This window comes from Eubalaena glacialis, chromosome 3, assembly GCF_028564815.1.
Source record: "Eubalaena glacialis isolate mEubGla1 chromosome 3, mEubGla1.1.hap2.+ XY, whole genome shotgun sequence".
Classification (NCBI taxonomy): Eukaryota; Metazoa; Chordata; class Mammalia; order Artiodactyla; family Balaenidae; genus Eubalaena; species Eubalaena glacialis.
The window spans coordinates 14,980,001-14,996,633 of NC_083718.1; the positions used below are offsets into that span (position 1 = coordinate 14,980,001).

Here is a 16,633-nt window from a genome sequence, read left to right on the forward strand (position 1 = left end):
ATGTCTCTCTCTACATGAGAGTCGCTGGTTGGTATAAGGCAAAATCTTTTCACTGTTTGGCATAATTAAAATATTCCAACAGTGGTTTCAGTAATTTAAAAATCACCGTATTGTTGTAATATTTTTCTAAGCTTCAGGAGCTCACCATTGTTTGGCCCAATCAAATCTGGGAACACTGGAGAAGTTATCACCCATCAAGGTAATTACTTTCAAGTTGAAATAATTACTCTATCAATGTTAATGGTCTTTCAACTTCAATAAAGCACTCACCTGCCGATAATCACGGCTAACCTCTTGCTCTAATGCAATTCCCTCTCTATTTAGTAGGTTATATTACAGCCGTTACAGTGGTCACTTGTCCTGAACAGCTGCTGAATTTCACTTTGATTGGCTGTGAACCATAAAAGAATTGGTCATCTGTGTATGATTTCCCCCTCACCCAGAAGCCCTTGCAGAGCTCAGGATGTGATCTCTTGGCTGCAACCGGGGACTCGGGGGCAGCCATCTTGCCTCAGGTAGTGGCTACTTTCCACTGGTGACAAGAGCCCAGTAGTTCAATTAACTTCTGCCCTTCACTGCCATTTACAGCTTGCTGTCTCTGCTAAATGGCACATATTCTGAATTTATGGCCTGGGCCTGTTAGAGTGTGGACTAGTTCCTTTTCTTTCATATATTTTTTAACAAGTCTCTGTGGGATTCTTGGGCATCTAACAAGGGTTTCCTTATAATTCAGTTAAAGGCCAAAAAATAACGACATGCCTGCGTCAAAGGGCAAACAGTCTTCCCACCCACTTCTCCCGTAAACTGATAGACTGCTCTTTGGTAAAGGTGAAGTGGGTGGATGCCAATTTTAGCAGCATCTGTGTGATTTGGGGTGTGTGTGTGTGTGTGTGACCAAAAGTGTGTGTGTGTGTGTATGTGTGTGTGAGACCAAAAGACTGCGTGTTTTGCTTACATGATCTCAGATCTAAGTGAACAGGCAGGGTCCTGTGAGTGTCATGGTGGGTAAACTGAGCTGCACGTAGAGTGGAAATGGCCTGAGGAGGACTCTTAGGGTGGTCCGCTTGAGATTATTTATGGTCGTGAGGGGAGACAGGTCAGAACTAAACCTCAGGGAGACAGAAAGCATATTCTCACTCGGGTTGATTTAGAAAGGAAATAGAGCCTAATCCAATATCTGAGAAACTACCTGGAAATGAACAGTATAGTATTAGAAAATGTCTAAATTTGCAAGCTCAGAATTTTGTTGCGAGGCCTGCTTAAAATAAACACAATCTACATTTTTCCAATCATGACCAAATTCATACAGTTGCTTTATCCAAACCCCAATTTTTTTCTACATTTGCTCATTTCTTTCAGCCTCTGTTATTCCAAACAAATAGTAGGATATCTGAAGTTTTACAGCCTATTTATATTGCTATTTACAGTCTTAAAGTACTTTGCATATGCATTAATTTATTTAGCCCTTACAACAGCCTTGTGAGATAAGTAACATTTTAGTTCAAACTTGACAATTAAGTAGGAAGGTGGATCCATTTGAAGTGTAAGAATGTGATCATTTGAGGAGAAGGGAACAACATGGGGCCTTCAAGCAGAAGGATTCAACATGTACTTTAGAATTAGATTCAACGGGACTTAGTGAAGGATTGGATATAGAAGTAAGGTAAGGGAGGACTCAAGGATGATCTGGCTTGAGCAGCTAGAAAGATGATGGAGCCATTTAGCTATGTAACAGGATGTACTGGAGAATGATGAGTAGAGCTTAGAAAAATAGGTGATAAGTAACTCCACTGACACTGTTAGACATACGTCTGCAGGACTTACACAAAGAATCAGCCTTACACCTTCAAGCCCATCTTCCTCTGAAGATCTGTAAAAGACAACTTATGTAAGAGAAGATCCTTCTTATATAAGAAGGTTCATGAAAAGCAAGTTCAAGAGGGGAATTCAGTAGAGAAATTTCTCCAGGTTATCTCCTTACCACTTGAGGGAGGATGGGGACACTCCATACTCCTCTCTCAAAGCACATGAAGGATATCCTAGAGAACAACGTGAAGAAATTGAGGGTGTCTGCAAGAAAGGTGAGATGGACATTCCACTCTTTTCAAGAGGCTTGCTATGGAGGTGACAAGACCTATAGGGTAATTCTGATGCAGCCACTAGGGTGAAGAAGGGTCTTCCGAGATTCTTATGTGATCTCAGGATTTGGGGATCATGGCCTAATGCACAAGCTGATACCTGCTGCTCATTCAATGAATTCTGAAGTTCTGAGGCTGGCTGCATCTTACCCAGTGGTAAGGCAAGTAGAGAAGATAGTGCTGGACTAGTTGTACTTTCCTCTTTTGATAGAACAAGTTTTCTGCAAGCCTAGTGGATGCCAAGAAAGCAAGGAGTTTTGTCAACATGATAGGACCTGATATTGGCTGACTGCTCGGGAAAGGGGAACACAGAAGTAGAAGGTTGTGGGTGGATCTTTGGGGCAGTAATGGATAGGGGTGCAAGAAATTTGCCAAAGGGTGTGTTGCCTGCATCAGGAACTGTGAAGCATGGAATCTCCCATGGGAGACCTCTATGTAACCCACAAAAAAGAATCCCATGAGACACCTACAAATAAGAAGGCAACAGTAGATGGATTAGAACAATATTAAAGAGTTAGACTCTGCTACGTTTCATTTAATTTTATCTTTTCTTCCATGACCCTGGGGAAATCAACAAGAGAAGAAGAGGGAACTGAAGAAAAGGAAGAAAAATGGACATGCCCTCTCTTCCTCACTGTAGATCCCTTAACACAAGTCAGGCTTTAGGCTGGATTTAGACTGGATTTTTTTTAACACCTGAAATGAGTCCCATTTACCAAAACTGGGCTGGTCCTTGTCACTGAAAGTGACTGGAAAACCATGGGACCTGCTCTAGAGATTACTGATGAGCAAGGAAGTGAGTGCTGATGAAGCTTGTTGGAATAAAGTGGTTGGAGAAAAATAAAGCCCTTTCAAGGAAGTAGTTATACAAAGTTCAAGAAGACTTACATGGTATTTCATCCCCAATAATACTGAGCAAAAAGCAGATCCCCAATATATATTTGTGCTTGGTAGAGCATTATTAGAAAAAAAGGATAAAGATAAGGTAAGGCTAATAAATGAAAAGTTGAGGTCAAATAAAATACAACATTACAATAAAAAATGGGATGTTCCAACAAGTATTCATTGTTTTGTGTGACATCTACTCACCCATATTTTGTATCTTTTATATAAAAGAATGAATGATGCAGGTACTCATATTCTAAACTGAAAATCCCAGCTTATAGAATTGATACAGAAAGTAGAGTTATTGTCTTTATTACTATTTTTTCTTGATTTTAGAACAACAGTTACCAAAGGAGTTGTTTTAGATAGCTAGATTTCCTAAAGCATTTCTTTTGATTTATCAGTGGATCTGGGGAAAAATGCCAAGAACCATCAAATTGTAAGAGCTACAACTAATTCAAGATCATATGTAAAGAGCAATAATATTTTACATTATACTAAGCCAAAATGAAAATGGGATTAAAAATAAATTCATCGATGTACTCACAGACTCTCCATGATATGGCAATTATAAAATATCTCATTTTTTCCTTTTACATATCTACCTAATGGTAAAGAGATCTGCGACAACCACATGGGGACATTTTGAATACCTCCTCCTTGACACTGGGCAAGAGAGTTTGGCAACTAGAATCTAGAAACTAGAGTTTGTAGTTCTGGATTTTATTTCCAGATTAGAAGCCAACTTTTAGTGACCCATATAATTTGCTTACTCCTCAGCACCGTATGTTTGATTCTACGTACAGAGTGAGGGACCATCTATCTTTCTGGGGACTGGGCAAGTGTCTGATCTGGGCTTGATGTTTTATAACCCTGTGGGGTAAGCAGGGATATACTGAGAGCACAGACTAACAGGCAAACCACCTCTGCCTTTCCATCCCAAGTTATTTTTGCCAGTGTGATGGCAGGTGCCAGGGAGAAAAAGCAAACAAATCCTAATGGTGGCAACGGTACCGCCAACCTTGCCAGGAGTGTTCCCTGTAAATACCACCATGGAACTCTCATGTGCCAAGCAAGGCTAAATGCAGTTTCTCTCCTGACACTGCACAATTCATCACAGAACTAATTGGGAAGGGAGTTTAAGGACTTCTACCTAAAGCTGGTTTTCAGTAGTGGAGGGGATTGGTCTGAAGAGACCCTAAGGAACTAGATATCTCTCTTCCCCTTAGAAGGATCTCCTTAGGTCCAAAAAGGAGATGAAACTTTGCATGAGGTTGGGAGAGAAGCTGGTGATACATTAAAAGCCACACTCTTTCCATTTCTTCTCTCCTGCTGCCTCTGTTGCTAATGCTGCTGCTGCTGCCAACACATATGCTCTCCACCCCCATGGAGGGCCCCCACTGCCAGTTCTCCATCCACTGCCACCATCAGGAGGACTCATGCATTCATTGCACCTGTTTTATGTGGTTCTCCCAGCCACATCCACCTGTCTGTAAAGAGCTCCAGGGGGACTTTGGGACAAGCTAGGGATGGCAGTACACTACAGGCAATTTATTGGTGGCTTCTCATGCAGGGATGGGATCCCAAGATAAACAAGAGACTAAAGGAGGGGCATTAGTGACACCTCTTGCAAGTCTGTGGATTGAATTGTAATCCTGGATTGTGGGAATGGATTCTGCATCTCGCTAACTGAAAAATGTAATTCCTTTGCTCTGGTGAATTTCAGCCAAAGTGGTCAACGAGATAAAAAGTTGGAAAAATTTCCTAGGGCAGGCACAGAAATGGAAAGAGACAGTGAAGATGTTTAGTTGGTATAGGAATTGGAGAAATAGTAAGTATAGCTAGGAAGGCACTCAGAGAGATTTAAAAGGGAATCATCAACACATGAGCAGTAGAAACTCGGAAGCAAAGAAACTTAAAAACCTGAAATGCCTAGTAGTAAAAATCTGTGCCTCAGACTTGACTACTCATCTTCCCCCAGAGTCTCTGCCCAATAGCCCAGCTGCATGGGAGACTTTGATAACACAGATAAGAGCAGTATTGAGTACTGATATGTTGAATAGAGTACTCAATGACTATTTGCCAAATTGGATTGAATTGCTGATAACCTGTTCTTGACCCTGAGGGCCCAGTATACTAGTATAGAGAAATCATGCTGTTCTGAACAGGAAGAGATGGACCTAAATCACAGGAGGAGGGATTTGGTTAGGATAAAAGGAGCAGTCTTCTCTGATGGTGAGGAATTGGAATTAAGAACCTCCCGAACCTCCTTCTTTAGGTATCTTTAAAAAACAGTTGAATACATTCTCTTGGGAATGTAGGAATGGATGAAACTCAAAGACAATAGTTTATTTTCCTGATTATTTCTTTCAAAGATGTCAGTCTATAAAGAGTCATAGTGGCCTACTCTTCTGGAAACTTGGCCTAGTGACCAGAACGACATAACACTGGCCTGATTGCTCTGTGGAATATGTCCTCGATTGCTAACAACAAGTTCAAATGGGACTTTTCCTGATCAACCTAATGAAATCTTCTCTTGGGATCCTCAGGGCCAAAGATCCAGATTTTGGGGGGCTACTTTGAACACACATACACATTAAAAAATGGAATGCAGAAATATTGTTTCTTGATTATTATGGCTCTTCTCTTTAGCAGTGCAAGGATTAATCTTTAGAAAAATGGAAGAATACAGCAATACTTGGCTGGCAAATGGAAACTATGTTGGGGAGGGCTATATACAAAGGGCCACGTAAAGCTTAAAGCTTGAGGCCATAGGCCTTCCTCTTTTTCAGGAACATTTTAGTGTGATAAAAATAGAACCAAGCAGATTAAATAAAGAACAGAGTTCATTGGATACTTTGAGTCTTGGGTTGTAAAATGAAACTGGCTATGAAGGGATGACTTAGAGGGTATATCACAAGGGAATTCTCATAGAACTTTTTGGTAGATTAAACGTTTAGACTGAAACCTCTGAAAGCCATATTTTGAAAGATCAGAGGTTTAATCATTGCAATATTGATGTCTTCAATAAAAATATATTTAAATTAAGTTGCCTCATTCAGAAAGATCTTGTCAAGGATTTTTCAATATTTTTCTTTCAGGGTGGAAGTTAAGAACATGAATTCCAAGGATATAGTGAGAAGTAATAGATTTCCCCATGGATCACATATCAACTAAAAAAGAACTTCTACACTTAAGAACACTGCTTCTAATGCTTATAATGAGGGCACTAGAAGTGTAATATGAAAGACCCTGACATATAAAGATAATTAAATGTCAAATAAAAAATAAAGTACCAATTCTGAATTCTAAATAAAATGAAGATTTCTTTCTGATATAAATCACAGCAATCTTTTTGGATCCACCTCCTAGGGTAATGAAAATAAAAACAAAAGTAAACAAATGGGACCTAATTAAACTTAAAAGCTTTTGCACAGCAAAGGAAACCATAAACAAAATGAAAAGACAACCCACAGAATGGGAGAAAATATTTGCAAATGAAGTGACCGACAAGGGATTAATCTCCAAAATATACACACAGCTCACACAGCTCTATATCAAAAAAAAAAAACAAAACAACAACCCAATCAAAAAATGGACAGAAGATCTAAATAGACATTTAGAAGACATACAGATGGCCAAAAAGCATATGAAAAGATGCTCAACATCACTAATTATTAGAGAAATGAAAATCAAAACTATAATGAGGTATCACCTCACACTGGTCAGAATGGCCATCATTAAAAATTCTACAACCAATAAATGCTGGAGAGGATGTGGAAAAAAGGGAACCCTCCTACACTGTAGGTGGGAATGTAAATTGGTACAGCCACTATGGAGAACAGTATGGAGGTTACTTAAAAAACTAAAACTAGAACTACCATATGATCCAGCAGTCCTACTCCTGGGCATTTATCCAGAGAAAACCATAATTTGAAAAGATACATGCACCCCAATATTCACTGCAGCCCTATTTACAATAGCCAAGACATGGAACCTAAATGTCCAGCGACAGATGAATTGATAAAGAAGACGTGATACATACATATAATGGAATACTACTCAGCCTTAAAAAATGAAGTAATGCCATTTGCAGCAACATGAATGGACCTAGAGATTATCATACTAAGTGAAGTAAGTCAGACAGAGAAAGACAAATATCATATGGTATCAGTAATATGTGGAATCTAAAAAAATGATACAAATGAACTTACTTACAAAACAGAAACAGACTCACAGACTTCAAAAACAAACTTACGGTTACCAAAGGGGAAAGGTGGGGGGCAGGGATAAATTAGGAGTTTGGGATTAACATATACACACTATTATATATAAAATAGATAATCAACAAGGACCTACTGTATAGCACAGGGAACTCTACTCAATATTCTGTAATGACCTATATGGGAAAAGAATCTGAAAAAGAGTGGATATACGTATATGTACAACTGAATCACTTTGCCGTACATGTGAAACTAACACAACATTGTAAATCAACTATACTCCAATATAAAATAAAAATTAAATTAAAAAAAATGAAGATTTCTTTAATTTACACACTGCTTATTTCTTAATTCTATGAGAAATTTGAACATAGGACGGTGAGAAAATATTGTACTTTATTCATTTACGAAGATTCTTCTGGAATTTCATGAAAATATGTTTGCCTCATCTTATTTAAACATTTTGATAGATGTTATACTCTATAAGATAACCTTCATGTAAAGTGGGCTGCCAAAACTGGAAGCATAGAAAATGGTCTGGTCTTTGACAATGGTGCTTTACGATGTCTATTCTTTCTTACTTATGAGGGGTTTCACACTTAGCAAGGTCTTGGCACGTTTTGAAAACCCTATGTATTTGACTCCCCAAACCACAGCGTTTCATCTCTGTGAAGCCCCATCAATCTGAGGGTTTCCTGCTGATCTCCCACAGCATTTCTTTCTTTTCTTCTCTTTTCTTTTTCTGTTAATATTTGCTATCTGCCAGTCATTTTTCTCAATGCTGGGGAGAGTCAGGGCAGCCAAGTAATATCTCTCAGACATAACTTGGTTAATTTTGTGTTTCATAGATCTTCACTAAGATTTTTTAAAAATATTTTTAAATAAAATAATGGAATAAATGGTCATTGGAAAAAGTCAAAACTAAAGAATCATATGAAGTAAAAAGTAAAAGTGCCTCCTCTCCCTACAGGTTGCTTTATGGATAAGTTGCAGAGTATTCCCTTGTCCCAATATGTCTCCTCTCTATATTTACAATATTCCAGAATGTTTTACACAAATTGAATCACATTTACACACTTTCCAGAGCATTTCTTGCCTGACACTTTTGGTGTATGATATTCTCACTTGTATTGTGGTTTGCAGTTGGTAGGTGGTAGGGTTTGGGATCTGAATCCCAGTGTGGTGGATATTATGGGCTGTAACCCACTACTACTCTTACCTTTTTATGTTCAGTTCTCATCTCTGCAGTATTATAACAGAGAAAACTCCCCAAGACAAGGATCATCCTATTTTTGTATCTCCCATAGAATGTCAGGCTATGCCAGGGGTAAAGAAAGCTCTCAGGAGATACAAGGTAAACTGAATTAAGTTGTGTTATGGGCCAGAGGAGGCCAACCCTGAAAAATCACCACTAAGTTATAGTGCATGTGATGTATATGTATAACTATATGTATCTAGACAGGTCTACCTAGAAATTTAATTTTCTTTTTCCTCAAAGAGCCAATAATATCACATCTACATATGTGACATGTCTAATTTTATCTGAGCCTCATCCCCATGAGGTGTAGAGGGACACATTTAATATTCCCATTTAATGGATTTGGAAATCATGCAAAGAGAGATTCACTTATTTGCTGGAGGTAACACAAATTAACCGTGGTATGAAAACTGGTCTCCAATATCTCTTATACTTGGCTCATGGCTACATTGCATTTTTTGCACTTAACCATTTTCATATATATGTTTAAGCCCCGTGAAGGAAAATGACAAGGCAGATAAGAAAATTAATGCCAACATATTAACCAGATAATCTAAGTATCTGTTATACTTTTTTTCTGAAGTTCTTACCATCACGGTGAAAGCGTGCACAACAGAGAAGTTCAACGTCGGGTCATCGGTTCTCTCTTGGTAGACCACACGGTACTGGGAGATAATGCCATTGGGAGATTCTGGCTTCGTCCAATTCAGTAGAACTGAATGAGCACCAGTGACTTGAGCCCAGGGCGCTGGCAAATCTTGAGGTGGGGCTTCTAGAGTCCGTGCTGATGACCACAGACTCTCCACAGTGCCCCTGGAGTTATGGGCTCTGACCCGATATTCATAGAGCGTGAAAGGTCTCAAAGTATCTGCATTGTCAATAAATTCAAGGGCTCCTTCTGACCAGACAAACAAAAGGGATTCCTCTTCAAGGCCAGCAGGACGTCTGGAAGGAAACCAGCAAAACAATCAGTGACATGGCACACTTCAAAAGAAGGTTTGTAGACAGAGTAAGAAATTGCTTTTTAGAAGAATTTTTTACAAACTCAATTTTTCAACAGTCCCATTAATGAAATGAACATGTTAAGTCTAATAACAGGAATTTTCTTTAGAGCTCTTTAAAGGGTAAAAGTCAAATTTATTTTCTATGGCTTCTCCAAAACCTAGTAAAATGCAGAGTATGCTCAAAAAATTCTTTCAACTACCTGAGAAGGGAATTGTTTAGTCCCATCTTTAGATTTTATTGATGTTAAAACAAAGGCCCATGAAGTAAGTCACACAGAGAAAGACAAGTAACTGAATCACTTTGCTGTATACTTGACACTGACACAATATTGTAAATCAACTATACTTCACTCCTCCCCATCCCCCCCCAAACCCCCCCCCCACCAAGTCCCATGCAAACTCTTTTGGCACTTAATATACAGAGCATTAAACATCTAAGCAAGAGAAATGGAATTGTCAGTTGCTGGAATGACCCCAGATAGCTAATATTTCATTTGGAACAGATATTTGCTCATCTGGGTGTAAAATCATGATGCAGACCTGAACAGAATTGGAAGTTCCTAAGGAATCCTGGTTGGTCTCTTTCTGTGTTCCCAACATCTGAGCCCAGTAGGTTTAATAGTTGTTCTTTTAATTGAAGTATATTTGATTTACAATATTGTATTAATTTCTAGTGTACAGCAAAGTGATTCAGTTATACATATAGATACATTCTTTTGTGTATTCATTTCCATTATGGTTTATCTGAGGGTATTGAATATAGTTCCCTGTGTCATACAGTAGGACCTTGTTGCTTATCTATTCTATATATAATAGTTTACATCTACTAACCCCAAAATCCCAGTCAAAAAATTTTTTTGAGTGAATGGCCAAAAGGCATATAATTCCATGGCTTTTCTGCATCTTTGCCTCGTCTCTATCAACTCTTCTTTTCTACGAGGGTAAGTATTCTAGGTTGGGGAAGAATGTACCCAAGGGATGACCCTTTCCTCTTTTAGCTTCATCTCTAGTTGAGAAGAGACTGATGAATAAATCAGTATTTTCCAGGCTGTTAGGAGTATTTAATTAACACACTCTTCAGGTGCTGGCATATTCACGTGCTGCCATATCAGATTAACCATCAAAACGGAAAGGGTTATTAAGACAAAGTAAATGACAGTACCTTTCATGAAAAGGCAGGCTATTTAAAATCTTTGGCTTTGGGAATTTGATGGTCCTCAAGTTGATAAGTCACTATGACCTAGGTATGAGCAATGACAGTCTACCTGCTGGAGGCTATGGAGGCTTCACAGATACTCCCAGTGACCTGCAATTACGGTTCATCAACCCACCACATTATTCCTCGCTACCATGCCTGGGCCAGACTCTGCACTCAGTGTAGGTTTGCAGGGTTTGGCCTTTGTACTTGCTGCAGATACCAGGTACCAGATGTGTCATTGGGAGGGATCCATTCTAATGAGGACCACAGGGCTCACAGCCAAGGATTTCTCTCAGTCAGTTTTTTGAAAGGTGTTTGCTGGGACATAATATAGCAGGCAAACATATGAACTTCTATGGGGAAATAAAACTTTCTATTTTGTCTGGCTTCAAACTTTCTATGACAAGTCAATGAACTTTATTAAACTCTCATGAATTCCCACATTGAGGTGTAGCCATTGTTGTCATAAAACTGACGTTCTATTAAAAAAAGAAAAAGAAAAAAAAAACAAAACAAGAAGAAAAAAAGAAAAAAAACATAAAAATAAAAATACACACACACACACACACACACAACTGACAATTCTTTAAAAAATTGCCTGAGAGTGTGAATTTTAAAAATCTATACTATGTAAGAGATTAAGTATTATGTTAGCCCCAAGTTTATCCACCAAAGCAGTTAAAGGATGCAGCTGGGTTAAGTATTTCTTATCACGACTGAATATTTAATTAATATTACAGTGAAGTAAACATTCCATTTGTGGTATTAACAAAAAAAAAACCAGAACATTTTTATGTCTAAATGAACTTTGAACAGAAGATGTTGAGTAGATGACAATTACTCCTAATTTATTTAAGATGTAGGCTTCAACTGTTTGTTTAACTGGAAGTGCTTCCTCCTGAACAGTCTGTGTTTAGGGAAATCACATTTTCAGTTCTCTCTGAAGAGTCAAATGATTAGTTCTTCTATACTTAAGCTCATTTGGGAGATACTTCAATAATGCACTTTTCCAACTAGAGTTAATTTAATGTTGCTTAACACTTAAGAAGAAAACAAAAATAATTATTAAACTAGGAACTATATATTTTAAAGGGCATTCATACTTTTGTTGTCTTCATGTGGTATAACATTTTAAAGAACTCCCTACTCTCTTGGGATGCCAGAAGTTCTCAGTGCTTATCTTCAAAAGTAATTAAAACAAAATCCTATAATTCAGTGTATTTCCCATAACAATTTAACATTATGAAACTGCCAACCTTACCTTATGAAGAATATTAAGAATACTCTTAATTTAAATAAATAGTCAGAAACACCTGTAGTCAGAGGAGATGGATTCTAAGCCTTGGCCTTGACACATCATTAAATGACCTTGGGCAAACTCACCTGTGTTCTCTAGTGTTCATTTCACTTTGTAAACTGGAGTCAATAATCTTATAGTGTATAATGTCTAGAATTTTGGTAAGAATTAAATCAAGTAATGTACATGAAAATCACTGGGTCAAATGTAATACACGATACAAAGGAAGTTATCATAGAAATGATGTCCAAAGCTGTAAGAGGGTGTGGACAAAAGGGAACCCTCCTACACTGTTGGTGGGAATGCAAACTGGTACAGCCACTAGGGAGAACAGTATGGAGGTTCCTTAAAAAACTAAAAATAGAGCTACCATAGGATCCAGCAATCCCACTCCTGGGCATATATCTGGAAAAGATGAAAACTCTAATTCGAAAAGATACATGCACCCCAATGTTCACTGCAGCCCTATTTACAATAGCTAAGATAGGGAAGCAACCTAAATGTCCATTGACAGATGAATGGTTAAAGAAGATGTGGTACATATATACAATGGAATATTACTCAGCCATAAAAAAGAATGAAATGATGCTATTTGCAGCAACATGGATGGACCTAGAGATTATCATACCAAGTGAAGTAAGTCAGAAAGAGAGACAAATACTCTGTGACATCACTTATATGTGGAATCTAAAATATGACACAAATGAACTTATTTACAAACAGAAACAGACTCACAGACACAGAAAACAAACTAATGGTTACCAAAGAGGAAAGGTTGGGGGAGGGATAAATTAGGAGTTTTGGATAAACAGATACACACTAATATATATATATACATATGTAACTGAATTCCTTTGCTGTACACTGGAAACTAACACAAAATCGTTAATCAACTATACTTCAATTAAAAAAAGAAACGATGTCCAAAGCCTGTATTTAGGAAGACAAATCCAGCAGTTGTGTAAAGGCTGCATTGAACAGGGAGTGACAGCAGTCACAGAATGAAGAGGTCATCTCAACGGTCCACATGAGAATAAATGTGGATCCTGAACTAGGTCGATGGTAGAGGAAATGGAAACATAGGTGATTTAAAAAATGCTTTGGGAAGGTTGAATCATCCAGCTTTCCTGAGTGGGTGGCTGTTCTGGTGTTGGGGAAAGAAAGTCAAATAGCTTCCAAAAATTTTAGGACTTAATTGCATTTAAAACTCTTCAGTGATTCGCCATAGAACTGGCCTGTGCTGACCATTCCAGATTCACCTTCTGAGATTTCTATTCCAATTTTACATTCTGGTCAAAATCCAATGCTTGCCTATGGTTCCCTTGTATACTATGGTATTTCATGCTTCCATGGCTTGAATACCTGTTAATCCTGTTCTGCAATGCCTCACTCCATCCTCTTTCATTTTCTCCTCCTTTCTATAGGCTAACTCCAAATCATCTTGTAGAACTCTACACCCAGTCACTTTCTCCAGAAAGTCTTTCCCTTGCTTCTCTCTCAAATAGGGTTACAATATCCTTCTATGTGCTTAGTCTTTTCTTTATGGACTCACTTGTCACAGTGTAGTGTAATAGACTTTTCTTTTTTATATCTCTCCTACTATACTACAAGTTCCCTGAAGGCAAAGACTCCATCTTATTTTTGAAGCAATGACTGGATGACTGACTAGTTGACAAGAACAATCCAAGATTTTGGTTCCAACAAGAACCAGAAAAATGTTCCCATTATTAAGTTATTGTCTCTCAGCTCTAAACCTACCCTTCTATATTTGGCTTTATGACAGTGGGGCTGGGACTCTGCCCTCTACATTCCTGCTTTACCAGCTAATTCTATATTGGGCCCTGCCAATAGGGGGCGCCAGAGGGTGATTAGAGAACTGAAAGGAAAAGGGAAGGGGCTCCTTCCTATTTGCTTCCTGTTTGCTTGCTGATTACATGAGCTTCTCTGCAGCAAGGATTCTTCACCTTGTAAGCAGTAGATCCTTCTCCCTTAGGAGCAGATGATTCAAGTATGACATTTTTCCAACACTTGGAAAGCCAGCTTCATTTCATGCCACCTCCTACAGACACCTGCACCAGCTGACACATGCCCCCTCCTTGGATGTCTGGGTCCCAGCATCACCGGTGCTCCCGTCTAAGTTTCTAAGTTTTAATAATTCAAGCCATTTCTCATTGTTGCCTCAGTCCTAAGGGTATTAGCTCTTTCCTGCAGTTGCCACCTCTATGATATCTTCGAGTTCTCTTTCATCCTTTCAGTTACCTAGTTAACAGATTTACAATCAGGTAGTAATTATTTATATTAAATTGTTTCTATTAAAATAACTGGTGTGGTTTCTCTTTCCTGAGCAGACCTTGATTGCTACAGAAAATGAGGATGATGTTCACAGAAAGAGGGAAATAGGAAAATCGTAAAGAGGGTAATGATAGATTTGCATCTGGACTCACTGAATTTATCATTTTGTCTTTATCACACCATATTACATATTGATTGTAAAAAGTAATTAGAAAATAAAGATGAGCAAAAACACAAGAATCATTCATAACCTATCTCTGAGATAAGCACTGTTAACTTTCTTTTGGTGTTTAACATTCCAGACATTTTTCGTGCACATATAAATGTAAAAAAGATTCCATGTATTTAAAGAAAAACAGAATCATACTAGGTGTACTGTCGTGCAATCTGCTTCTTTTATTATCATGAACCTCTTTCCTTGTCCTTAAATATACACATATAACTGCCAGATTTGTCTTCCCCAAGCATGGCTGTGGATGGTCCATCTTGGATAACTTTCTATTTTTTATTGTGCTTTATGTTTAACACAGTACTTTCACATACATGATTTTATTTAATTCCTATGAAATTCTAGAGGTTAATTATTTTCTATGTTTATCAGCCTAACTTACATAAAAGTGAAAGCTTAGGGAACATAGTGACTTGCCCAAGGTCACATAACTAGTAAGTGGCAGACGCAGGACCTGGAAGCCATATCTTCTGACTACAAATGCCATGCTTTGTCCACTCTGTCACATTGCTTCTCTATTTTACTCCAAATCTTCAATGGCTCTCATTGTTTCCAAATCAAAACCTTAAACGCCTCAGCCTAGTATTTAAAGTCTTCCAAAATCTACTGTCAAGCCGACCTTCTAAATTCCCCCTACAAATAACAAAGTCTCCAGCCAAGCCTGACCATGGAACCCTATGCCTTCAGTGTTGGGAATTTTGCTTACTCCAGTAATTTTATTCACCTGCGATGTGTTTGCCATCAGTCTTTGATTGCTAATATTTTATCTACCACAAAGGAAACAGAATACAAAGTCCTGAAATGGATGAGATGACACATGGGAATTTTGTATAGGTGGCATTTCAAATCAGTAAATTGTAAATAATGTTGACAAACTAGATAGTTTAAAAAAAAATAACGAATGCTTAATTGATACAAAAAGAGACATGACGTGAGAGTGTTTGGGAAGTACATTCACCAATCAAGAGAGCTTTTTGTTGCAACCTGTAGAGTCCTTGTCACATCAGCCAGAGAAGCTTAAGCCTGCACAGTTGGAAAAGCAAGGTTTCCTGGGAGGTTTCCTAGCTCTGTCTAACCACTCTTACAGATAGATGGGGTCTTCAAATTATTTTTGTACAACATTTTTACTCCTGCTTTTTAAAAACTTTGCAACTTAGCCATTATTTTAAAAAATTACTTTGTAAAGGTTTTAAATATTTATCCATTCATTGAACAAATTGATTCAGTGTTCACTATTCTTTCCTCCATCTCAGATCTTCCTTCTAAGGTTACTCTCTTTCATCCTGAAACACACTTGTTAGAAGTTCACTGGATGATATTCTATTCGAGGTAAATGCATGAGTCTATTGAAGGTAAATTTTCTCCATGTTATTTTATATATGTATAATTAAAGACTGAATTCCAATTATTAAAAGTTAATTTTTCTGAGAAAAAAAAAACACGGATGTCAGATTTCCTGTCTCATTCCTTAAAACAAAATCAGTCTATTAATGTAAGATCAGAAACCATAAAACTCCTGGAAGAAACATTAGGCAGTGAGCTCCTGGACATTGCTCTTGGCAATAGCTTTTTGGATCTATCACCAAAAGCAATGGCAACAAAAGCAAAAATAAACAAATGGGACAAAATTAAACTAAAAAGGAAGGAAACCATCAATAAAATAAAAAGTCAACCTACTGAATGGGAGAAGATATTTTCAAGTCATGTATCTGATAAGGAGTAAATATCCAAAATATATAAAGAACTCATACAGCTCAACAACAGAAAAACAAACAATCCAATTAAAAAATGGCAGAGGGTCTGAATAGACATTTTTTACAAAGAAGACATACAGATGGCCAACAGGCACATGAAAAGATGCTCGACATTACTAATCACCAGTGAAATGCAAGTCAAAACCACAATGATATATCATCTCACACCTGTCAGAATGGCTATTATCAAAAGGACAAGAAATAACAAATGTTGGTGAGGATGTGGAGAAAAGGGAAACCTTGTGCACTGGTGACAGAAACATAAATTGGTACAGACACAATGGAAAACAGTATGGAGGGTCCTCAAAAAATTAAAAATAGAACTTCAGCAATTCCACTTCTGGGTATTTATACA

General features: G+C 37.8%; 1 protein-coding gene across 1 annotated transcript in view; it reads right to left on the reverse strand.

Moving 5' to 3' along the window:
• USH2A (usherin) overlaps positions 1 to 16,633 on the reverse strand; it is a 795,289-nt gene that overhangs the window by 117,639 nt on the left and 661,017 nt on the right. The window contains exon 60 of the mRNA XM_061185303.1: positions 9,095 to 9,449. Within this exon, the coding sequence (XP_061041286.1) occupies positions 9,095 to 9,449 (355 nt within the window). The remainder of the gene's footprint in view (positions 1 to 9,094; positions 9,450 to 16,633) is intronic.